This window comes from Jaculus jaculus, chromosome 4, assembly GCF_020740685.1.
Source record: "Jaculus jaculus isolate mJacJac1 chromosome 4, mJacJac1.mat.Y.cur, whole genome shotgun sequence".
Lineage (NCBI taxonomy): Eukaryota > Metazoa > Chordata > Mammalia > Rodentia > Dipodidae > Jaculus > Jaculus jaculus.
This window is the reverse complement of record NC_059105.1, coordinates 109,014,623-109,039,567: the sequence shown is the minus strand read 5'-3', so window position 1 is coordinate 109,039,567 and position 24,945 is coordinate 109,014,623. Positions and strand designations below refer to the sequence as shown.

Below are 24,945 nucleotides of genomic sequence, written 5' to 3'. Positions count from 1 at the left end.
ATATATGGTATCTGAATTCCAAGTCCCTTGATGTCTTTACCTCAACTCTGTACTTCCAGGATGCTTTTCATAAGGACCTTCATCCAAGACTCTTCTTGTCTTTTTATGTTGGATGGCATTACTCCGTGGGTGAACTACATAGCGCTCCGAAGGAAAGGCAGGGGTCTGCTATAGAAGCGTGCCTCTTGGAACTTGAACACAGCAGAAATCTCTGAATAACTTTGATATTTCAATTCATTTTAGCTATATCAGTGGCCAAAAAATTGAGATAGTTGTTATTTAAGAAATAGATTTTCTATGATTTCTTTAGCAAACACAAATTGTGACTGGACTTGTGTCTAAAATAATAATTACTGTTTATTTTGTGTACCATAATGCAGTTGACATTTTCTATGCTATCCTCCAATAAAGTATTGTCTTTCCTAAAATGAAAATTTCCACATGATTAACATAACCAAAAGAGAGTTTAGAATGATACTAAGTCATACTGTTCATGCTCTTGCGAAGGTTTAGTTTAAGCATTTCTTTTCTGCAACCTGAGCATCTGGCATTTTCAAATTAGACATCTTCTAAATTTGACTCATACATTATGGAAATCTGATGACACAAGGGGTGGATAGGCTTTGCTTTGATTTTATGAAATATTAATCATAGCTGTGATTAATGATTCAGCATTTCACATCTGGGTTATTCCTGTCATATTTGAAAATTACACTATTAAGTACAGTATATAAACGTACTGTAGATGGGGTCATTCTAATTCTCTAGTGTCCCTTAAAAATTAAGCGGAAATGTAACAATATAACAGAAGCTACCAGTGATAATCTGTGATGCTGACAGTTACTGGCATATTTTATACCCTCAAGTATTTCTTGATGTAAATTATAACACATCTCTTTGGGCAGTTGAAGCTATAGAATCTACTTTCCAGAGAACCAATGTCTCTTAACTATCCAAGGCAGAATCTCCAGTGGTTTTGCTATTCAGACAGAAAGACTACATAGAAATGGTGCACTGTTGAACTCAGTTGGGATATTTGACTCCTGAAAGCATTCTTGACCGCCCCCTTCTCTTCCTCCTCTCTCAATAAGGAAATAAGTAAACTTTTTAAAAAGCTTATCTATACCAATGGCTTATTATTGTAGTTACCTTGGTTGCTCTAGAAAATGGAAGATACGCTTTCAAAGCAGAAAATGGTATATCACTACTATTGCTAGTGTCCTCTAAGTTATATGTCCTTGGGTAGATTTGACAGCCTTGTCTCCACCTCTGACAATCTCACATTCCCGGGACTCTTGGGCTTACTGTCTTAGTTTCCTTTACCAGAGCACCCAGTTGTAGGGACAGTTCAGTCCATGCCACGTGTTCAACATGTGTACAACAACAATGACATTGTTATCCTGTGTGTGACCACTTGATAGGAGTGATGAGGGTTCAGTTGGTAGAAGGCTTTACCTGTTCAAAGCATTTGTGATTTGTTTTCTAGAAACTGGTGCAGAGAAACATGATTGATATGCTATACCCTTGAAGTTCCAACCCACTGTCTTTATCTTTGAAAATCATTAGGTGCTGGGTACCTTCATGGCAGACCATGCACATGCTTAGCATTTGTGAAATCCCTAGCATGTGGTTCAGTACCTAGCACTACATACACATGTGCACACACACTGCCTGAAAGTACCCTTACTCCAAGCAACAGGAATTTCCAATTCCTGGGAAATAAATTGTAAAATTAAATGTTAGATATGTAGTCTAATTACAACTGTTAAATTTACTGGGTAGTTGTCAAGTTCAAAGGGTGTGTTCCTGTATATTACAGTTTTTCTTAAGGAAAAATTTTACCTTCTTTCTGAAACTCTAAAAACAATAAATTGTTTAGAAGGGTTTTTGTCATTTTTAAACCATCCTCACAAGTTTGGAGTTGTAAAAATTTTTATAGTTATTTTTAAATCAGTTAACAAATTATTCTGTCATCCTTTTTGGATTAGAAATAGTTTTATTAAAAAGCATGTTTTCTGGGCATGGTGGTGCACGCCTTTAATCTCAGCACTTGGGAGGCAGAGGTAGGAGGATCACCATGAGTTCGAGGCCACCCTGAGACTACATAGTAAATTCTAGGTCAGCCTGGACTAGAGTGAGACCCTACCTCAAAAAAACAAACAACAAAAAAATGTTCATTTTAATTACTCTGCAGCTAGATTGCAGAAGGGACATTAGAATGAAAGGTATTCAGGGAAGAAACATCAAATATACCTGTGCTAATAATGTATCATCTGTTACTATAACATGTGTATTTTGTTTACCATAGGATACATATGGAAAGCTGCTACAATTAGAAAAACACAATGATCCATTTCCACAGAAAACTGAATCTATGTAAGTTCTTGTCTTCAATTACAACATGTGTAAACTTTAAGCTAAAACCTGGCAGTTATTGGCATATATAAAGCCTAAATTCATTCAATATTTCAGCATTAATCATTGAAATTATGTTTCTAAATTATAGGTGATTTTTGCTTAGAAGGAAACAAATATTAAGGTTATTTTTATGTTACTTCATTCCAGATTTATGTATTAAATAGTATCTAATTACTATTTTTGGATTTGATGTTCTGGGAATTTTGTGTCATCCAGATGCACTACTCAGCATTTGTGGACTTTATTTTTATCTACGTAGTTTCCATGTTTCACGGTTTGTAATTGATTTGGCAATGATCGATCAGGTCTGTCGCCCTATGCAGCAGTGTTAAACTGCATATTTATACATGTTTTCTGCTTATGCAAAGGACTGCTCCCCTGACACATTGTATATGTTGTAAATGTGGTTTGATTTTTTATTTGGACTTCATTAATACTTGAGTTCAGTGATAAGTTAACATTGTGCCTTTTAGGTCTTCAAAGTTTACAGGCATGGATTTAACCTGTAAGGAATATTACTTTTTAATGAATTTCTCTGTATGTGTCTAATTCTTCAAACAAAACACTTGCTTACACTTTCTTTTCTGAACAAAACTGAAGAAATATTTCTCAAAAATGGGGTACTTAAAAGTACTACTGTGTAAGAGAAAATTTTGTCTTCAACTAATGAATTGATGCTATGTGTAGGATCTTTTGTGCTATAACTCTAATTGCATGGTTAATTTTTAAAAAACAAAATATATGTGATATTTTACTAGGAACCTGATTGGCAGCAGATGGCTGATTAAGGAGGAACTAGAAGAAATGTTAGTGGAAAAATTGTCAGATCAAGATGTGAGTAATTCATCTTGTTAATTTAAGGGGACCTGTACCATAAGAATTGAGACAATTGCTATATTAGGGATCCCGATAGTAATATTCCTCAAAGGCAGGTGTTCTGAAGACACTCTCCCCCCCCCCCCCCCCCACACACACACAGTCTTTGTTGAGCCTACTGTGCTCAGAGGACCTTATCTATGGTCAGGAAAGTGACCATGTTTAGTCCCCACGTTGTCTTTGTAAGGGTCCAAATGCCCTCTGCCAGTTGTTTGGGAGTGCAGCAGACGTTTTTGCTCTGTTCAGGAAGGCCAGTAGCTAATTTTGTCAGCTAGTGATTAGTGTCAGGCCATTACAGGGTGAGCAGCAAAGGATGCATGCAGCACAGGGTTACCGTTGCACACTTTGCAGCTTGCTGACCCCCATTCATGTGCTCTGTCCAAGGGCAGTGACTTTCATTTTGGGCTCAACACACCACCTGTGACAGTCACTTAGAATGCCGGTTACAAACTGCAGTGTCCCCCACCTCACATCAGACCTGGCTCAGAATCCCTATAATTCATCCAGGAATCCACATTCTTAAGCTCTCCAGGTGAATTGTAAGCCCTATAAAATTCATGATTCTACGGTAGGCCTTAATTGCATTTATTATGTGGGGTGTGCTAACGTAGCCTAGCATTACCAAAGGAAGTGTGATGTTTTAAATATTTCCATGTACTAAAGTTAGATGACATTCTGGATGTTTTGAGCAGAGATAAACTTCACAAGTCTAAGAAAGATGTATTTTTCCTTGTGTGGCCGTGGCTGATCCTGCTAGTGCCTCCCCACAATGTGGATGTAAGTGTGCTTCACTTGCTCTTTTTCTCTGTAAACATTGGAGACATTAGTGATTTGGAAAAGCTGCAGTTTGCTTAAACAAGGTGTCAGGCATTTGGTTCTAGGCAGATCTACAGGTGATTTCTAATATCTTAACTGCTGAGGGTTTAACCACTTAAATCTAATTGGAAAGGTCTCTGCTTCTTCATTGAAGGTATCATTTCATTTTTCTCCTGTTTTCTGCCCACTTTGATATTTCTAAAACTCAGGGAGTTTTTTCATTTGTTTTCCCATTTTGGAAAAATTAAGAGCTTTAGTACCAGCTTGCAGTTGTGATAACAAAACAAATTGCATATGATAGTCTTCTGTACTTTTGGAATATATGGTATTGAAATTCCTGGAATTTTTGACTGCTGTGCCAGTGAAGGTGGTAAAGGTCTATGACTCTTAAACCATGCATGGGTCTCTTCATGAACGAGGCTGCTATTATATGCACTGACCTTTTATAGTTTAAAAAGAGCTGATTGAAAGGATGAGGTGGAATCGAAAGAACAAAAGACACTTGCCCAGTGGGTGGGGAAGGAACAGTTAGAGATCTAGTAGCCCTGGGACCACCTGGCTTAGAAAATTCCTTTTCTTTCATTGTTGCCTCGCAGAAAGCTATATTTGAAGCAGTTCTTGTAAAACTCATCAGACTGATGCAATGCTTAAATAGTTCGCATTATGATTGGCAGATTCCCACTATTAAGAAGTGGTGACAAACTTGGGTATGACTTTTAGGGTTGGCAAGAAGCATAAGTAAATTTCCAAAAACTTGGTTCCACAATTCACATTAACTAAGAATCTCAAGTATTCGTTGTTTCCTTCTCCATAAACACTTTAGAGTGATTATTCTGGCTTCTAATTTTAAGGGGTTAATACCAAGTTGTTTACTTTCTAATCACATGTTCAAGAACTATTAAAAAAATGCACAGAGTAGCAAGGATAATTTATTTCAAGAGGTTGCCCTTTAAGTCAAGTGTCTCTTGAATTTTTAAATAGCTTGATTGTTCGATTTTAAAGGAAATCATAAACACTAAAGTAACACAGCTTGAACAGCCAAAAATATATTTGCCAAATGTATTATGAAATATAATTTACAGGCAGCATTTTCTCAAATTCATATTCTTACTGTACATAACTAACTGGAGATTTCTGTTGCTCTCTTCTCATACAGTTCTAATAAAAATGGAAGAAGATTATCTAAATATTTTTGGAAATGAATTTAAGTCTAAATTTCATAATCATAATACAGAGAAATGGAATTTTCTTTGAAAGATCCATTTCTTTGTTTCTTGAAAGGAGATTAAGCACTAAAGGCGTGCAGGAAAAGCAATACATGCACATGCTGTTTCAAAGCAGCATGAAGACTCAGAAGTGTCATTCTGTCAGGACTCATTCGCAGAAGCATCATTGGGAACATCAAGTATATAAAAATAGAAAAACTTTAGCAAATGCAATTACACTTGCATCTTCTGATGAATTTTTATTGTCTGCAGTATATGCAGTTCATTCGGCTGCTAGAAAAGTTACTGACATTGCAGTATGGTCCTGCTGAAGAAGAATTCATACAGAGGTTCCGCAGAAGTGTTACTATTCAATCACAAAAGCAGCTGATTGAACCTTTGCAGTATGATGAGCAGGGAATGGCCTTCAGCACAAGTGAAGGTAATGGCATCCCATGGAGAGAGAATAAATCTAGTCAAGATTCAGAAACTAATTGTTTTCATTTGCTGTTGCTCTCCCATATCCGTTTTCCTTGTTTGATGTTTTGTTTTGTTTCTTTTCTTTGCCACTGCTGCATTGGGTTTTCTAATTATAAGATTCTATTGGACTTTTTAAAAACTAAACTTATGCTATCATAAGAAAAAAGTTTGGATTCACACCTACACAGTCATACTAATTCTCTTTATTACATGTTTTCAACTGGTAGAATAAAATATAATAAAAGTTTATTCTCAAAACTGAAAAGTGCTCAATTAATCTGGTGTCAGGTGCAAAAACTGTAGCATGAAAAAACTTAAAGCCCTGAACTCACATTATCCTTCTGTGAATAAAACATTGAACATATTGCCTCTTTTAAACTCCTATTAAATGTATTTGCTACTTTTAAAGATTTTACCTTATTCCTTTGTTAGTTTTCTTTTTTAATTTTTATTTGAGGGAGAAAGAGATGAGAAAGAGAGAGAGACAGAATGGGCAGGTCAAGGCCTATAGCCACTGCAAACAAACTCCAGACACATGCACCACCTTGTGCATCTGGCTTATGTGGGTCCTGGGGAATCAAACCTTGGTCCTTTGGCTTTGCAGGCAAACACCTTAAGCATTAAGCCATCTCTCCGCACCTCCTTTGTCATTTTTAACTACTGTCTTCAATTTCATTTCTTCCAGTTATACTGCATTGTAGTGCTCACATATTTTTAAAATTATATGGACATATTCTCTTATTGATTTTTTTAAATGTCACCCCCCCAAAAAAAAAAAAAATAACGTGGGCTAGGGAAATGGCTCAGCACTTAGAGGCACTTGCTTGTAAAACCTGCTGGTCCAGGTTCAAGTCTATAGTACCCATGTGAAGCCAGACCACAAAGTGGTGCATGTGGCTGAGGTTTGTTTACCTCAGAGAGTCCCTGGTGTCCCAGTACTCACTCTCTCTCTCACTAATACACAGACAAACTTAAAAATGTGTTTTTTTAAACATCTGCCAATACATGTATTTTTATTTATTTATTTCTTACTGATTTTTTTTGTTTATTTTTATTTATTTATTTGAGAGCAACAGAGAGAGAAAGAGGCAAAGAGAGAGAATAGGCGCACCTCCAACCACTGCAGATGAACTCCAGATGCAAGTGCCCCCTTATGCATCTGGCTAACCTGAGTCCTGGGGAATCTAGCCTCAAACCAAAGTCCTTAGACTTCATAGGCAAGCGCTTAACCGCTAAGCCATCTCTCCAGCCCAATACATTTATTTTTAAAAATGTAATGTAACTTTATTTTTTTAAGTAGAGCAAATGTGTATAAATGACTTGGTTGTTGAAACTAATTTGAAGTAATTTCAATGTTTCTAAAGTGGAAGTGAAGAACAAAATGATCTGACAATGGGTTTAATTATCTCAAATATGATTCAGTTTACCTGTTGTAATAGTTGTTGAACTTTTCTGTGTACCATGTTACATATTGTTATCATATCTCAGCACTGGCCTTGAAGGGATTTACTGACAGGAATGTTATGTTCTCACAGGCAGAAGGAAAAGCGCAAGAGCAGAAGCAGTTGTCTACGAACGTGGAAGTGGGAAGATCAGAGTGAATGGAATTGATTATCTGCAGTACTTCCCCATCACACAGGACAGGTGTAGATCACATTATTTTTAAAGGAAGTGCTTTTATGATCAGTTAAGAAGACTTAGTTTTCTAAATGTTGATCTGAAGGGTTATTTCTCTTCACTGTGACATCAAATTAAGTATGTGGAAGCTGCTGCTCTTTTTTGGTGTAGTTTTTCAGATTTTCACAAAAGCATCTCTGGAAACCCTCATTAATTGACTCCTCTTTTTGAAAGCTCCTATTAGCAATTACTAAGGACTGTCTGTGCCCTATCTTGGTCTGGACATTGAAAAGATAGCTTTTAAGATATTTAAGATGTGATTCCTGTTGTCAAAAACATTGGGTTGGGAAGCCTAATGCTAGTCCTAATGGGAACAGGAACCCAAACAGTTTCATTGGCTTAAAAAAGCTGTAGGACCTTGGTACAGTCCTGCAGGAGGGGTTTTTTCCTCCAGAGGAGTGTGAGCTATGAGGTGATCACGAAACCACAAGAAGAAAATAGAGACAAAAACCAGGGATCTCAAGTCTAGTCTTGTTTCTTAGCAGTGTAAACCTTAGCCAAAATGCTTCAAAGTCAAGTCTGTAATAGGCATGGAGCTGAGTATGATGATCACTGAGATGCTTGTCTTAAAATCAGTTGAACTGTTAATGTGTGTGTGTGTGTGTGTGTGTGTGTGTGCAGCTTCCATTTTAGAAACATTGAAATTCCTTCAAATTAGTTTCAACAACCAAGTTATAGGTCTCTACATTCTTAGTTATTATACTGTGGCTTCTTTTGACTGGGTTGCTTGAAGCCTTTTATCTCAAAGACAGGATATTTGTAGATTTTCATGGCATAAGAGCAGGGCCATCCTGTATGCTGTTGTTAGGAATTCAGTTTATTATGTGTGGCCTTGGAAGGTTTTTGTCAGCCCACCTGCATTTTGCTCATGTACTGTGAAAAGTTGCACTTAAATCTACAGTGTTCACCCCTCAGCTTAACTGCTAAAATAAGCTGTATTTTGGGTCTTGAAAACTACAGTGTCAGACAAAGCAGGCAGATGCTTAATTAAATAAAATACAAACATTCAGCAGAGATGTTAAGATGGACTAGCAGTCTCTAACAAGCGTGATGGTGAGCATTGTACTTGTCATGTTCCACAAATGCCTGTTCATCTGAGGGAGAGTGTTACCTTCCCCTTTGATGCCTATCACGTCTCCTCCCTACTCCTGTCCTGAAGCTGCAGGCCTAACTATAGAAACCACAGGGAACCTGGGGTTTCTGGTGGAAGGTGTGTTATTGGTAAATTTAATAAGAAGTAACTATTATCAAGATGAGTATTAAACAATTGCAAATATAGAAATGTACAATAGCATATATATATACTTGATTTAGAAAACCCATGTGGCATTCGATGGCTGCTTAAAAAGGCCTATTAACTTATGTGAGATCAAATTCAGTTGGTTAATGGAGTTGCCCAACTTTAAGACTTCTTTACAAAGTTATTTTCACACTTTGCAAAGTTCTTATGAGATAAAGGGAACTGGTGAAAAGTAAGAGTATATCATGGCATTCTGTACAATAGTTTATGAAATTACAGGTCTTTGTAGGAGACTTAACTTCATGTGTTTGTGATATGCCTTAGAGAACAGTTAATGTTCCCGTTTCACTACCTTGACCGGCTGGGAAAGCATGATGTAATCTGCACAGTCTCCGGGGGCGGGAGATCGGCGCAGGCAGGAGCCATACGATTGGCCATGGCCAAGGCTTTGTGCAGCTTCATCACCGAGGATGAGGTTGAATGGATGAGACAAGGTATGCATCCAGGTAGGAGAGCCACAATGTGCTCATACCTGGAAGGTTTTATCTTAATATGCTGGTGACCTAAAATTAGTGAGAGTACTTAAGTATGTGGTATCCCAGCTCTGAGCAATGCTTTCCACCCTCCAGACGCGTTTATCAGATTTGAATTTTACAGGTGAACTATAATTATAAGAAGAAAAGGGGGTGATTATTGGACCCTAAAATATCTAGTCCCAAGTCCAAGGGGGATTATGTTAGCCTAAGACCTTTTTTTTTTTTTTTTTTTTTTCTTTTTTTGAGGTAGGGTTTCACTGTAGCTCAGGCTGACCTAGAATTCGCTAGGTAGTCATTCTCAGGGTGGCCTCAAACTCAAGGTGATCCTCCTACCTCTGCCTCCCAAGTTCTGGAATTAAGGGTATGTGCCACCATGCCCAGCAAGAGTTTCACCAACACATAATTCAGTTGTATCTAAGATATTAATAATTTTATTATATTAGTTTATAATAATTACTTAGTATAAAGCACAGCAGACATTTCTTTCCAAAATTACTGGGAGATTCTCATTTTTCCCATTGTGATTTTTTTTAACTCCACTTTGTGAACCGGAGCATGAACAGAAGAGTCCCTGCAACAGAAGGGAAGGGATGTGCAGTTTATTCTGTTGTTAGACAACTGCTTTAAATTAAGGTGGTTCAAGCTGCAGATGTCTCTACAGTGGCTGAAAGGAAGAAACCACTGTGTGTAGCAGATGAACAGCAGTGTCCCAGGTCACTTAGTGCCTTGATCCTTACCTCCTCTCTGGCCACATAAGACAGTCTCCATGTGCCCTGCCCTGCAGCTCAGGACCTGGGATTTGATATAATGTGTATTATGTGTAGCTTAGGCTACTTTATTTTCTTGAAAATCCCTTTGCTTGTAAACAATTTGCCAGTATGTCAATTTCATCATCCCATTAAAACAATTTGATAGGGTTAGACTTAAGTATTCTACTTTCTGAAGCTGTATGCATACTAAAAAGTAAGGAAATATATTACTTAGAAGTTAAACTATAATTTAGGGTTCATCTGTATTTTGTTCATTTTGCCATGTTAAACACTTTAAGTACAAATTAGAGTGAAAGATTATTGGGTTTACAATAAAGGATTTACTTTTTTTTTTTTTTAATCTGGTCATTAAAGATACCTAATAAAGTATCTTAAACCATGAATCCAGTAAGAAAAGTGCTAGTATTGGAAAAGTTTAAAAAAAAAAAAGAATTGTATAGTCTCCTTACTTATATAAGCACTTTAAGAGCCATTCTTAGAATCTGTAGTCCTGACTCACATTCCAGGGCTCCAATCATGGTGCTGCTTTTTGGATCATATTCTGAGACTAACCCAGTAATTTCTTGGATGCATGATTGCTCCTGGTGATTTGGCATATGGCAGCTTCCAGTTTAAACTGACTATTCTGTTAGAATAAGTTGCTTATGTCTAGATTATAACTCTGAAATTTATTTAGAGTCTAAAACAGACTACCAAGGAATATCATTTTAAGGAAATTGTAATAACAAGTTTCTTTTTTCAAATATGTTCTGTGGGTCATATTTGTATATGCCTAACTAAGCATTCATGTGTGCCACTAACATGTGGCATGCATGTGGTTTCTCGGGCCTCACTAGACAACGTGTGTCTTCTGTCACTCTTGTCTGCTTTAAAGCTCTTGCCTAATCTGGTGTTGTGGAGCATTCCTGTCATCCCAGCACTTGTGTGATGGAGACAGGAAAATCATGAGTTCAAGGTCATCCTGCCTGTTCTACATGTGACCATGTCTCTTAAAAGTATGCAGAATAAGTTTCATTGTGCTGAATAGTGACTGTTTACAGAATGGCTTTATCATAAGTTGAACAAGTTTTTTAAAAATGAGTCACAGTTCTCTGAGGATGAGGAAAATACTCAAGTATTGTTGCTGGTATTAGTCTCTCAAAATGGAAAGTATCTCACAGTCCAAGAGCCAACTGCCATCATAAGATAAGTTAGCACAGTTCTAGCCTTTCCTCTTGTTTCTCTGCAGATGCTGTAAATACCTGCAGTTCACCCACTTTTCACTTAGGCAGCCTGCATTGTTCATAGTTCATAAAGGCTTCTCTCTTGCTGCTGCAGCTGGACTACTTACATCTGATCCACGTGTCAGAGAACGGAAGAAGCCAGGCCAGGAGGGTGCCAGAAGAAAGTTCACCTGGAAGAAGCGCTGAGCTTTGAAGAGGCCAGGAGCAGCTGTGTATGTGCTGGCCACGTGGCATCATGACCAATGCGAGGCATCACTTAGAATTTTTCACAAGTTATGAAATGATTTATTCTTACATGTTAAATAAGTGGTTGAATAAAAAAAGTTTCTGCTTCCTTATCGTTTTAAACTTTCAAAATTAAATTTTTGGAAGCATAATTTACAAAACTTGTTGGGCCTTGAGAGGCCCGGATGTGAGGCCTAGTGGAACTTCCTGAGCCTAGCTAAAATTTGGCAAACTGCCTCCAGCCAGCTATGACTCAGCAGGGGTCAAATGGCCTCTGGCCTGCTACTTCCGCACAGGAAGTTAGAGTTAGAACCAGTCATCTCAGAGGTCGCGATATGCTATTGGCCCTTATACCTCACCCCATCCTAAAATTCCCACCTTCATTCTCAACACTATATAAACAACCGCCTGTAACAATAAAGTGAGTTCCTGCTTTGACAAGACTCCAGGCTTAGTGGTTTTGTCCCTGGCCATCGACACCCACCCTCCTCCTCAACACCTTGGGAGGAACCAGGGGAGCCTGGCAAAAACTGGCATATTGGTATTGAAAAGTACATTTGGCAAAGTTCAAAGTTACTTCATTTTGCAGATGAGAAGACTCAGTTTCAAAGATTAAGCAACCTAACAGAGCCAGACCATTGCTAACTTAATGCTAGATCCAGACTACAAGTCATCTCACTGTCTTCTTTTCCCATGTTGCAGCTGCTGTAGCATGTTTTGAAATTGAGAGGCAAGTGTTGTTCAGAAGACCGAGTAAGTTATACATGTTTGCAGCAACTCAGCAGAGTTGCCAAGGTGGGGTGGCCCATCAAGACAGAAGCCAGTGAAGTTCACTGTTGAGCCTTTAGTCACTGGACAGTAGAAGCAAGAAGCTATGTATTAAAGGTGTATAATAGGTTATTTCAATGTACATAATAAAATAATTATCGCAATCAAGTTAACACATCTATCATCAAACAGTTCCCGTTTTGCATGTGCAAAGAATACCTAAAATCTCTCCTGGCAGACTTGTGCATGAAACAGGTAGAAATATTCATCCCATATATCAATTTCTTTCCGTTACCAACCTCTTCCCATTTCCCTTGTCCCACTAACCCCTTTTCCTGATTGACGGTACTCTACTGATTATAGGAGTCTGAATTTTACAGATGCCTGAGCCAAGTGAGATCATGTGATATTTATCTTTCTGTGCCTCTTTTTCACTTAGCATAATGTTCTTCAGGTTTATCCACGTTGTAGAGAATGACAGAATTTTTAAGGCTCAATAATATATTGTGATGATTTACCTTGTCAGTTTAATAAGATTTAGAATCACCTAGGATACAAACATCTGGGTGTGTCTGTATAGGGCTGACAATCCTTTTGCTTAAGGAAGCTCAGGCTGCAAGAGAGAATCCAATAGCTGCTAATTAGAGAGTCAAATTGCCCCATCCCCAGTGTCTTTATTTACAGGAAAATGAACATCAGGAAGAGTGTTTACAACATAAACTTAGGGAACTTGTCATTAACAGTGATGGTGATTTGAACAGTGCTGTACCACGCTGTACACCTGCTCAGTACCCAGGGAGAAGTGAGGCCCTCATCTGTCTCTGAGCAAAATCTTACCAAAGATTTTTTTTTGTCATTTCACAAAAAATATAAATAACTACCAGGTGCAAAATATGAGAGACTTTTTATATCACAGTATTACTTTCTGCATAGGCCATTAGCTTTTTGAATTTAAAAAGTGTTGCTAATGTAAAAACAGAAAAGAGGAACAATAGGTAGATTTAAATATTTAATCAGAGTCAGAAGAAACAATGATCATGGTGTGTATGTGTGTGTTAGGCCTGTTTCTGATGTTTTGACAGCTTCAATCCTTACTTCCCCTGAAAGAGCTGTGTTATTAGTTACTCTACTCATTGCTGTGACCAAGAACTTTGCAAGAAGCAGCTTAGACAAGGAAGGTTTACTACAGTTTATGGGAGGGTAGGGTTTATTCCAGGCTTTCCAGGTTCCAGGAGGAAGGTCATGGCAGAGGAAGCTGCTCACATGTAGGGCCGGACTCAAGAGCCCCCCCACCCATGGCACACCTCTCCAGCAGGGCTCTGCCTGCTGAAGACTTAAGTAGGAAGCATAATCTTAATCAGAAATACCTAAGGCTATAGGAGGCATTTACATTCAGAGCACCACACCAGGGGACACATTCCATCCAGGCAGCAGGAAGGCTAAGTGGTCACACTACATCAGTAGTTTAGGAAGCAGAACGTGACCAAAAGTCAGGGCTGGGCGGTAATGTCTCAAAGCCCCCACCCTAGCGACCCTGAGTCTTCAGTATGGCTACACTTTCTAAAGGTTCTACAACCTTCCCAAACAGTACCACCAGCTGGGGATCCACATGTTGAAACACATGAGCCTTTGGAAAACATTTCACATTCAGACCACGAGCTGCTACTCCTATACCTGCCAGCATGGCTGTCAGCTGCCAGCCGACCAACCTCAAGTCCATACATACTTGCAGCCCACCACTCTTGGCAAGCCACCTCTATGCCTCCGTAGTGTGCTGATATCAATCAGTCCTAAACCTGGCCAGGTGCCTTGCCCTTTCCTACCAGAAAAAGCCACCATGAGGACTCACTCTTGCTGCTTTCCCTCAGTCCCTCTGCTCCTGCGTGGCATGCCCCCACTCAGGATCATCCAGTAGAAAAGCATCTTTGTCAGTGGTGGTGCTCTTCTGCCATGTTGGCCTCACCACCCTAAACCAAACCTACATTTCTAGGCAGGGCTTCAACCCTCAAACCCTGTTAAGTACAATAGAAGGATCAGCATGTAACTTCTGTTCTTGCCTTTTTATTGTTTTATTTTCATCCATCAAACAGTTCTCTCAGTTATCAACATGTCAGACAAGTTCCTTCCATGAAGTTTTTGTAAAAGCAAGGATCAGCCCCCTTTATTAATAGGGTATGTTCATTTTGTTATCAAACCAGACAAGCAGGATGCCAGTCGATAAAATGGTAAGTTTTGCAAAAGAGAAAGTTTGTCCAGAAGTGGCCATTGTTGGGGGAAGACCAGATCTCAGATTTACCTCCTATAATGGGGCTTTTGGAGTTCAGAAAGAGTCCTTAAACTCCAAACCCTGAATTCATTTTTATTTACCAAAGACTTGGGATAAACCATGACATTTGTTCATGGAAATATGAAAACAAGGGAAGGGAAACGGTCTGACAGCCCATGTGGGAAGTGAGCATTGGCCTGGAAGCAATATGAAAGGGGATCTAGAGAGGAATGAGAAGAAAGTGCAAGAGCCCCTGCCGTCTGGAAGGCAGGAGAGGAAACAACGGCCTGTGTGTAGTGGGGTCAGGTTCTTCGTCTCAGCCAGACAGTAGGGGGTTTACCTGGACAGGAACGTGGAAGTTCAGAAACAGTGAAAAGCCAATGAAGAACTTGCCCACCTGGTGTCTCTTTATAACCTTATTATGGTGGGTTTTACCCTTCAGGCTCAGGTGAGGAGCCCGAGAGAGGTCTGATTGGTCTGGGCTAGGGGCTGGCTCAAAAGAGGCCACCCATGAAGCCAGATTAAGGCTGATCTTGACCGACCAGAATTCCAGGATTGATTTAAACCTTAATTTTAGGAACGGGAAACTCCTTACCAGAGAGTGACTCTGGTTGTTTATGGAAAAACAGATTACACTACGGATAGGATAAGGCAGATTGGTCTCTAGCAAAGTGGAGACTGCAATATCAGTCCCCAGACATTCCTGCTGTTTGGTTTTGGGGCCCAGTCACCCTAGCTGCCTCACTCCCTAAGGATGTAATTTGGGGATATTTATGGGAAAAGGAAATGAGGTGCATGCACATGTAAAATCTTCATGGGTCTCCATGGAGCACACGATCCGGAAAGTATAGCTTTACATGATCTGAGGATACAGATTGGAGCCTCCTGGTGTTAAAAAGCCTGGGGGCTGAAGGGATGGCTTAGCAGTCAAGGTGCTTGCCTGCAAAGCCAAAGAACCTAGGTTCAGTTCCTCAGGAACCACATAAGCCAGATGCACAAGGGGGCACATGCATCTGAAGGCCCTAGCATGCCCATTCTCTATCTGCCCCCATCTCTCTCTAATAAATAAAAGTTATTTTTTAAAAAAAGCCACCCACTGGAGCCTGGCTGGGCTTGGGTGACGGTGGTATTTTCAGAGGGAGGCCAGAGAATATCATTGTCCCCTGTTGCTTGTCCACATGTTTCCTTGGGTTAGGGCCTCTCAGCCTGGAGCTGGCACGTGAAGTGAATGGGTCCCAGCGATTCCCATGGATGGAGGTTACAATTGTGTGTGGAAATACCTGGCACCTTATATGGGCGCTGGGGAATTGAACTAAGGCAATCTCAGCCCCTTATGCTTGCACCGGAATCACTCTTACTGCTGAGCCATCTCCACAACCCCTCACCCCCGAGTTAGTGATTTAAAAAAAAAAAAGTGCCAGGCATGGTGGCACACGCCTTTAATCCCAGCACTCTAGAGGCAGAGGTAGGAGGATCTCCGAGAGAGTTCGAGGCCACCCTGAGACTACATAGTGAATTACAGGTCAGCCTGAGCCAGAGTGAGACCCTACCTCGGAAAAAAAAAAAAAAACCTTGAGCTGGAGAGTGGGCTTGGCAGTTGCAACGGGGGTGAGGGGGGAGGGGGTTGCCTGTAATGCCAAAGGACTCAGGTTCAATTTCTCAGGACCCACGTAAGCCAGATGCACAAGGTGGTACATGCATCTGGAGTTGGTTTGTAGTGGCTGGATGCCCTGGCATGCCCACTCTTTCTCTCTCAAATAAATAAAAATATTTTGAAAACAGTTATTTGTGCATGCCACAGCGTATGTTGTGTGGTAGAGGTCAGAGCGCAACTGTGAGGTATCCATTCCACCTTCTTTGAGGCAGTGTCTTGTTGCTACAAACGAAGAGCCAGGCTGCAAATGAAAGTCCAAGTAGTTGGCCCATACAAGCTTCAGATTTTCCTGGCTCTGTGGATGCTGGGGAACTGAACCTGGGTTGACAGGCTTTGCAAGCAAGCACCTGTAACCACAGCCATCTCCCCAACCCCAGAATTAGTGGTTTCTAAGTCAACTAACAGGATAGCATGGGGCTCAGCATCTGAGAAGTGCAGTGTTGGCCAGTGTAAAGGAGACTGGGCTAGCTATGTTAGCGGGCTGTCCATTATCAAAGTGAGGCTTGTTTCCTCCCATAGAGACTTTAGGCTGAGATATTGTTAGGTGGTTATAATCCTGAAAAGGCTGACTGCCAGCCACCTTGGTCTCTGGTAGAAGGCGTTGTGTTATCCAGGAAGGGCTCAGGCTCCCCGTGCTTTTCCTTAAATCGCTGCTCCTAAGCTTTAGCAAGTTAGGATCACTTTGGGAACATCAGAAAACTGCAAGAGATTGTCACATTCGTTCCTTTTTTATTTTCCCAAGATTTGGTTGTCCTCCTGTCTTCAGAGTGGGAGGTCTTTCTTTCTAAGAAGAAGGAAAGATTCCTTTGAAACTTTCCACGGTTGTGCCCAGTCTCAGTTTAACCTTTACCAGAGTTGCTATTGTTGCTGCCCTGGGGGAAACTGCTGCCTTCCAGGAAGCTCCCCTGGTCTGCTGAGTTTATCTTCTGTGGTTTCAGAATGCCACTCGTTTGTAGTGGGGGAGTAGACGGTGGAGGGAAGGTCATTTTTCATGGTGGGATACGGTTGAGAGGCTGAATGTACCCTTTCAGTCCATGGCTGTATTATGGAACAGTAGAACTCTTGGTTACAGTTTGCAAAAACCCAGTTTGAACTGTGTAACCTGAGAAGGGGAATTTATTGTGACTCTCTCTGAGTCAGGTGTTCCTGACAGAGGAGCCAGCCTGCCCGCTCTCTGCTCTGCCCTCACCACTGCCTTACCCCCTTGGGAGACTTGCTGCTTATACTCCCAAACTCAACTTTGCATACTGGCTCTTCCAAATTATGCTGGGAGCCACTCATAGGCTGGCTCTGGGTTCACGCTAGAAATAGGGCCACACTGTTGAAAGTCTGGCTGGAGAGGGAGAAGAGACAATTTCCAGAACATAGCCCTTGATTTTCCCAAAAGGTTGCAGGGGCACAGGTAAAAAAAACTACCCTGAAATAGGAGTAGTCATTTTGGGCCTGTGGTGCATGAATCTATGGAAACCACAGCTGCTAGGGACTCAACTAACAGTTATCTTCTTGCCCACCTTCCCAGGCTTACTGCCTCCTCCCTCCCATACCTTCCCAGCAGCCATCCAGAGGACTGGATGCCACTGTTATAATAGGAGACAGAAATTGGCTAGGCAGTCAGGGTAACAGAACCCCAAAAGTAATGGTTTTTTATTCCTTGACTAAAAGCAGGAAATGCCACTAAACTTGCAGAAACCTGGATGTTACACCCTCCAGGAAAGATGTCTGGCTAAGCTTGCACCCTTCCTAGAAGACAGAAACTCTGAACCTTACCTAAGATTACTAGCAAAGCTGTAAAATCTGGTCTTTGTCCATATTAACTTGCCGACCTGGTCTTCCTCATGTAGCCTCTTCCCATAAAAACCCCAGATCTCAGGGTAGGCTTCTCAGATCCCCTCTGCCCTCTCTGGCAAGAGCTCCACCTTGCTTCCTTTTCTCATGTTCTAGACTTTAGCACCTTCTCTTTGTCCTCACAAAGCTTTAAACTGTAATAAAATATTTCTGAACCTTATCATCTAGTCCATGGATTTCATTCTTTGAATTCATAGGACAAGGATCTGGGATCACCCCACATTATTGGTGCATTGGTGTAGAAGGAACCCAAAATTCCATTATCAGCCGTTGGCCGTGTGCTCCCAGCTCGCCCTCCGCCTCCTCGGCACCCTTGGTCTTGCTCTGCTACAGTTCATCTCAGGGGACAGCTCTGGGCATATTAGAAGCCAGCAAAGCATGGGTAGGGCTCCTGCACAGAAGGAGCAGAAGTATTTGCCTTTTACTTGAAGAGCCTCGTTATTAGTTATCCACAAAAATGTTCACATCCCTGAGATGACCATCTGCTGACTGTTCACCTTGTACCACCCAGTTCTTATTTCAGTCTTTACGTATCTACTGACAACTCCTTTGGACCCAGTAGTAAAGGGGTTACAAAAGACGACAGTCAAGAGTTTTGTCCTCAGAGCTTAGAGTCTAATTAGAAAAGCACAACAAACACAGAAGAAGGAAAAAAAAAAAAAAAACCAATTAGAAAGCAATTAAGTCTTAGCCTTGAAATAGTGGTTGGGAACGGGAGTGGACATGACAGCTGGGGTAGTTGTCCACTCAGGCGGCAGGGACATGGCCTGACCTGTCAAAAGAGCCTGGGAGCAGATGATGGAGCTTCGGTGCTACAGGGTCAGGGGCTGGGGAAGGCCTGGAGAACTGCCTGGCACAAATCATGCTAAGGAAGCCATGCAGTTCATTTCTCCTCTGAGCCTCTCCTTTTGCATCTGAGAAATAGGAACAGTGGCCTAACTTCAGAGCACTCCTCGGAGGACCTAAGTGAGACTCCTGGCAGTCGCGGACACTAGCCACACCCTTAACAGGTGTTAGCAGCACTGACCAAAATTTCAAGCCTTCTTCTAAGAGAAAGCCTCTCCTCAAGGCGGGTATTTTCAGAGGATGGACGCTGAGTTTACCTTCCTCAGCCAGCCATCCTTTGGCTCTGCCTTGGTTGTCTTTCCTGAGAATCATGCAGAAGGCCACATCAATTCTGAGTCCTGTTGATAATATCCTTCACTTTTCTCCTTTGGAATCCATGCTGAGCTCCTGCCTCCGTCTTTGTCAGCATATCTCAGGGTTAAGCAAGCTGTGTCCCAACATGGGAAAAGGTTATGAGACTCCATACATACCTTTGCAAATAAAGAACATCCAAGCTGGGGGTGCTGGCCACTTCCATCAAAATTCCTGTCTTCTTTTAGAAGATGATGAGTTTAAATGACATCATTCCAGTACCCTTGAAGCCGGCATGTGCAAGCAACACTGTCTCAAAACATTGAGGGGTTCCAGGCACCCTTAGCTTGTCCATGGACTAGAGGCTACTAACTACCAACTTAAGAATTCCCCTGCTGTTCATTACTATAATGGAACACATTTGAAAATTGATAAATAAAAATTAAAAACTATTTAAGAAAATAAAAGTTTAAAAGAACATGATGAATAAACTTTAATCTTTGTATATAGCTTCCTTGAAAGCCCCACAGATCAGCAAATTTCACAGATATTTCTAACTACCTCTGAAGTCTCTCCAAGAACTTCCTGTGTCCAAAATGACTTCCCTTCTGCTGCTCAGCCTGCTTGAAACCAAATGGAGGAAAATCCCCTTGCATCTTGTCTCCATGCACATCCTGTTAGAGATTGCTTGTTTGTCAGGAATCATCTCGAGTTTCTGAGACCTCTAAGGATTATAATGGGCCACAAACTCCAAAGTAGATGAGCATGCTTCATACCTCCCTCCTCCTCAGAGTAGATTTCCTGCAGGGGTCACACAAAGTCCCGTTGTGCAAGGAGCATGATGCAACGCTGTGATGTCTGAAAAATGGCAGGGCGAGGCTGGCTCTGGGCGCCAGTGTCAGGCGTGTTTCATTCTTAGCACACCTAAGACAGGGACATTTCCCCTTGCATCCTAGCACCAAAGCCGTTTAGAGTACTCCTGAACTGGGTTGGAGAGATGGCTCAGTTGTTAAGGGTATTTTCTGTACAAGTACAAGGGCTTGAGGAAGCCTGAGAGACCACTTGAGTGCAATTCCCAGGATCCATATGGGGTCCTGGGTATAGCCACATACGTATCTAACCCCAGTCCCATAAGTGAGCAGAGACCCCAGAAACGGATATCTCTAGCTTGTGAGGGGAGGCATAGAAATGGCAAGTTCTGGCAAATTTTGATGAAAAACCTCTGGCCGGCTCAAATCAGAACAGATGGAGGAGCAATGGGGCAGGACACCCAACATTCCAGCCACAGCAGGCAAGCCCACCCTGCCACAGGTGAGTGCATGGGGTGCTACATAGGCGCATACACCACACATACTACAAGTACATACACACCAGCAAAAAAAGTATTCTCGCACTATTTTACTGACTTCTGAGCTTTATAGGAAAATAATAGTAACTTGCTTGTGGTCCAGTAATCCAGATACTTTCCTTTATACTGAAAAAAAGTTTCTATATACAAGTTTATTCATATTCATTACTTTCACTATCGAAATCACCCCCTATCCTCCATTTGAAGGTGTTGGGGCCTCTAGAAGTAGAATGCTTACCTAGCATGTGTTTGATCCCCAATACTAAAAAAACAAGAGTTTTTTATGCCCCTAATAGCTTTCAGAAAGAACAACCAGCCCACAGATTTTTAAATGTTTTGTTTGCAAGGAGAGAGAGAGATAATGGGTGTGTCAGGGTCCCTTGTCTATACAAACGAACTCCAACTGCGTCTTGCTTTACGTGACTACTGGGGAATTAAACCCAGGCACCCAGGCTTTGCAAGGAAGTGCTTTTAACTGCTGAGCCATGTCTCTAGCCCCCAACCCACATCATGACTCAAGTCTAGTAAGACCAAACCTGTAGTTGAACTTCCATCCCACAGAACTGTAAGAAAGTACATGTGTTGTTTTGAGCCACAAGATTGAGACCCTCTGCTATAGCAGCCATCGAGAATGCGTGCAGCAGCGTGAACAGGTTGACTCTCTTCTAGACTGGAAAGGGGAGATTGGTGGCTTGTGTTCTACAGAGATCAAGAAGATCAAGCTGGGTACTACAGAATGAATTCCAGGTTAGCCTGGGCTACAGTGAGACCCTACCTTAAAAAAAAAAGCCAAAAAAATGTTTTAAAAGAACTACTATAGGGTCCTGACAGAAGCAAGAACTCATGCATCAAGCTCCTGCACCAAGTAAAAAGCTGGATGGTGGCTTGGATCGGAGTGCTCAACAAGCAGAAAGAGATGGGTTGATCGGATTGATTGACCAAGTCAAGTTGGGTTGATTTGAAAAACAATTGCAAAATCCAATGGAAGTGATTCTTGATTTAGGTGGTTTGTTGCCCCATCCTGTGACTTAATCAAAGCTGCCCAAACCATCAGTTTAATAAACGGTGTAACTGGTACTGTAATCATAGCTGAGTTCTAGTAGCCTGATCCTGAGTAGAGGGGGAAACTGGGAGAAGTAATCAGGGCAAGGTGGGAGATGCGTGTGTAGAGAAGAGTAGAGGGCCAGGGTTGATGTTCATCATGAGTCAGCCTCAGAGCTGTGTGGGCACCAGTGTCACCTGGAGGCTAGTTGCTGGCCCCAATTCCTGAGTACCTGAGACCCACTAGTTTGATTTATTAAAAGTTTCAGGAGAGCCAGGGGTAGTTATGTGCATCTGTATTCTTAGCACTTAGGAGGCTGAGGCAAGAGAATCAATTAAGCTCGAGATTTTAAGACCAACTTAAAAGTGCACAAAGTCAAATGCCACATGCTCCCTCTTGTATGTGGATCCTCACTGCAAATGCTTAGATTTGCATATGAGTTGGAGTAAAAGTCAGCAGTATAGGCCAGGGAGCTAGAGAGGGCCATGAGAGAAGGAGGAGAGGGGAGGGTTTCAGGGGAGGGCAAAATAGTTACATAAGCAAAGGGGCAAAATACTGGGGTTGAAAAGGTCTAAGTGAGGTCAGGAAAGGGGATGGAGCAGAGGAGTGGATAGGAGAAACTGTATACAAATTTCTTTGCTAACTAAATAACATATATGCTTTTTAAAAATGAGAGAGTTTGGGATCTGCTTTTGAGTGAACTAAGCTATGCACCATGTGTTGGACAAGCATGAAATGGGAGCCCAAACTTGTTCCTTTCTGTCTAGTTCCATTCTTGTTTCTCTCTCTCCCTCTCTCTTCTCCCTCCCTCCCTCTCTCTCTCTCCCTCTGTCTCTCTCTCTCTCTGTTTCTGTTGCTGCATGATAAAGGGTCTCACAGTGTAGCCCAAGCTGACCTTACACTTGCAATCCTTCTGCTTCAGCATCCCACGCTCCTTGAGGTTTACACAGGAAGATTGTGGGAAAAGTAAGTGTTGCGGAGGAAAGAAAATCTGTTTGATTCAAGGTGACCTGGGTGATGATGCCACATTGCTGCTTACTAGCCACTGAGGTCCTGGGCACATTAATGAACCTATGCACAACTGAGGTTTCTAACATGAGAATAATATCCACTTCATTTGTTATTTGAGGCAATGAGTGAAGGGACACACAGGACAAAGTACAAGGTATTTCAATAGGCAATACAAATGGACAATGGGAAAATATGATTTTGGACTAGAATCAAATAAATGTAAAATCAATAAGGAGACACCATTTCTATCTATTAAAATGGGAGATTTGGGGGAGGATGAGTGAAAAGAGGGAGGAACAGGCTAGGAGAAGGATGAATGGACATGATCAATGCAAAACATATGATAGTGAGTCCCATTAATTTACACAGTTATTGCTCAATTAATATTTACAATAAGATATATATAAGGGCTAGAGAGATGGCTTAGCAGTTAAGGCACTTGCCTACAAAGGCTAAGGATCCAGATTTGGTTCCCCAATTCCCATGTAAACCAGATGCACAAGGTAGTACATATGTCTGGAGTTTGTTTGCAATGGCTTAAAGCCTTGGCACACCCATTCTCTCTCTTGTTATCTACCTATTTCCCTCTCTTCCTCTCTCTCTCTCTCTCTCTCTCTTCTCAAATAATAAATAAAATACTATATATCCAAAACATTAAAAAATAAAAATAAATTGGGGGCTGGGAAATGGCTTAGTAATTAAAGACATTTGCTTGCAAAGCCTCCTGGCCCTGATTCATTCCCCAGACACAGAAAGCCAAACACAGAAGTGGCACATGTGTCTGAAGTTTGTCTACAGTGACAAGATTCCCTGGTGTGCCCTCCTATGCTTTCTCTTTCTCTTTCTCTCTCTCCCTCAAATAGAATATCTTTTAAAGAAGAGAGATTGAGCAGAAGTACCCTATGGGAGTGGATAATGCTGTTTCCACAAGCCATTGATTATTAACAAGAAAATTTCAGTGCCAGAGATGGAGTCCCTTCCAGCAAGTTCATCAGGGAGGCTCCTGGCACCCCACCCCCCACCAACATTACAGGCTATTGCTGAGACTCCTGGTTGCCCACTAAAACTAGATGGTAAGACCCTATTGCTGAAAACACCACATGCTTGGGCTGGTGGACACTAGAAAATTAAGCTGGAGCTGAGCTGGAAACCTCCCCTCTGTTGACTAGCTATCAGGATGCTGTAAAGTGCTATGCAGCCTATTGGGGGAGAAAAGACATCAACAGTCTTAACCAGCAATGGACCCTGACAGTTTTATCACTGGCTAGTCAGGCCAAATGTACCAACAGATATAATGGTGGCATGGCTGGTAGGGGGGAAATCAATTGCTCTCTGATTGGACTTGAGGTCCACTCCATAGGAGGGAATTCATGCCTGGTACTGAAAAGCTGGGCAAAAGCCTATGGCTGGGAGGTCATAAGACTTATAGAGAAAACTACTTTTTATGGCTAAATGCATATATTATGACTACTGAACTGTCTTCTAAATACTTATATTTACGCCCATATATCAATACTATTCACACTTTTGGTTAGAGAAGCTTCTCTTTTCAGTTAACAGTGGTCACTGGTGTGACTCAAAACTCACCAATGTTCTCAGAAGTGACAGTGCAATGTTCAGCACTAAGTGAGACACCTCTATCACATCATCTGAGTCTCCGAGACCATTGTGGAAGAGGAGGCAGAAAGAATGTAAGAGCTAGAGGAAGGGGAGGAGTACTTGGTAATACTGTCTTTCAGACACAAAGTGGCCATAATATTCTTGACCTCACAGGGGTTGATGCTACGTACACAAGACTTGCAGAATAGGAGGGAAAGAATGATGACATCAAAATGGAAGAGAGACTAATTAGAAAAAAGAAGGGAGTCAATGAAGGGAGGATTTGGGAGGGGAAAGGAGGAGGGTGGTGGAAGGGGATTATGATCATGGCTTATTGTCTATATGTACAGAAGTTGCCAATAAAAAAATTTAATTTTAAGAAATTTCAAAAGGGAAATACTAAAAAAAAAAAAAAAAAAAGGCCAACCAGTGCAACAGAATAAGACACTGTCTCAAGCAGTCAAACAAATAAAAAGTAAAATGGTTCTCAGGGGCTGAGAAGATGGTGAAGTGGATTAAGGCACTTGTTTATAAAGCCTGCTGACCTGAGTTTGGTTCTCCAGCACTCACATAAAGCCATACATAAAGTGTCACTTGTGTCTATGATCCCAACATGCCTAGGACAATGGGAGGCGGGGACAGGAGAACCAGAAGCTCATTGGTCAGCTAGCTTGACATTTGTTTGCAGCGGCAAGAGCCCATATCTCCACGAAGGTGAAAGAAGAGCAGAAACAGCTCATGGGTGGCCTCTAACCTCCACATCCACACTGTGGCCCTTCCATGCCCATGCACATACATCCACACCTGTG

General features: G+C 41.4%; 1 protein-coding gene across 4 annotated transcripts in view; it reads left to right on the top strand.

The window, feature by feature from the left end:
- Nucleotides 1–11,575, top strand: part of Mrps9 (mitochondrial ribosomal protein S9) — a 66,882-nt gene extending 55,307 nt beyond the window's left edge. For 2 of the 4 annotated variants that reach the window (XM_045148458.1, XM_045148455.1), the window contains 6 exons: nt 2,309–2,376; nt 3,177–3,252; nt 5,589–5,757; nt 7,331–7,439; nt 9,037–9,218; nt 11,336–11,575. In XM_045148458.1, coding sequence (XP_045004393.1) covers nt 2,309–2,376; nt 3,177–3,252; nt 5,589–5,757; nt 7,331–7,439; nt 9,037–9,218; nt 11,336–11,427 — 696 coding nt within the window. In that variant the 3' untranslated portion in view covers nt 11,428–11,575. Of the gene's footprint in view, nt 1–2,308; nt 2,377–3,176; nt 3,253–5,588; nt 5,758–7,330; nt 7,440–9,036; nt 9,219–11,246 lie in introns of all 4 variants that reach the window. The other 2 variants (XM_045148456.1, XM_045148457.1) reach the window with 2 other exon arrangements.
- Nucleotides 11,576–24,945: the final 13,370 nt, after the last annotated feature.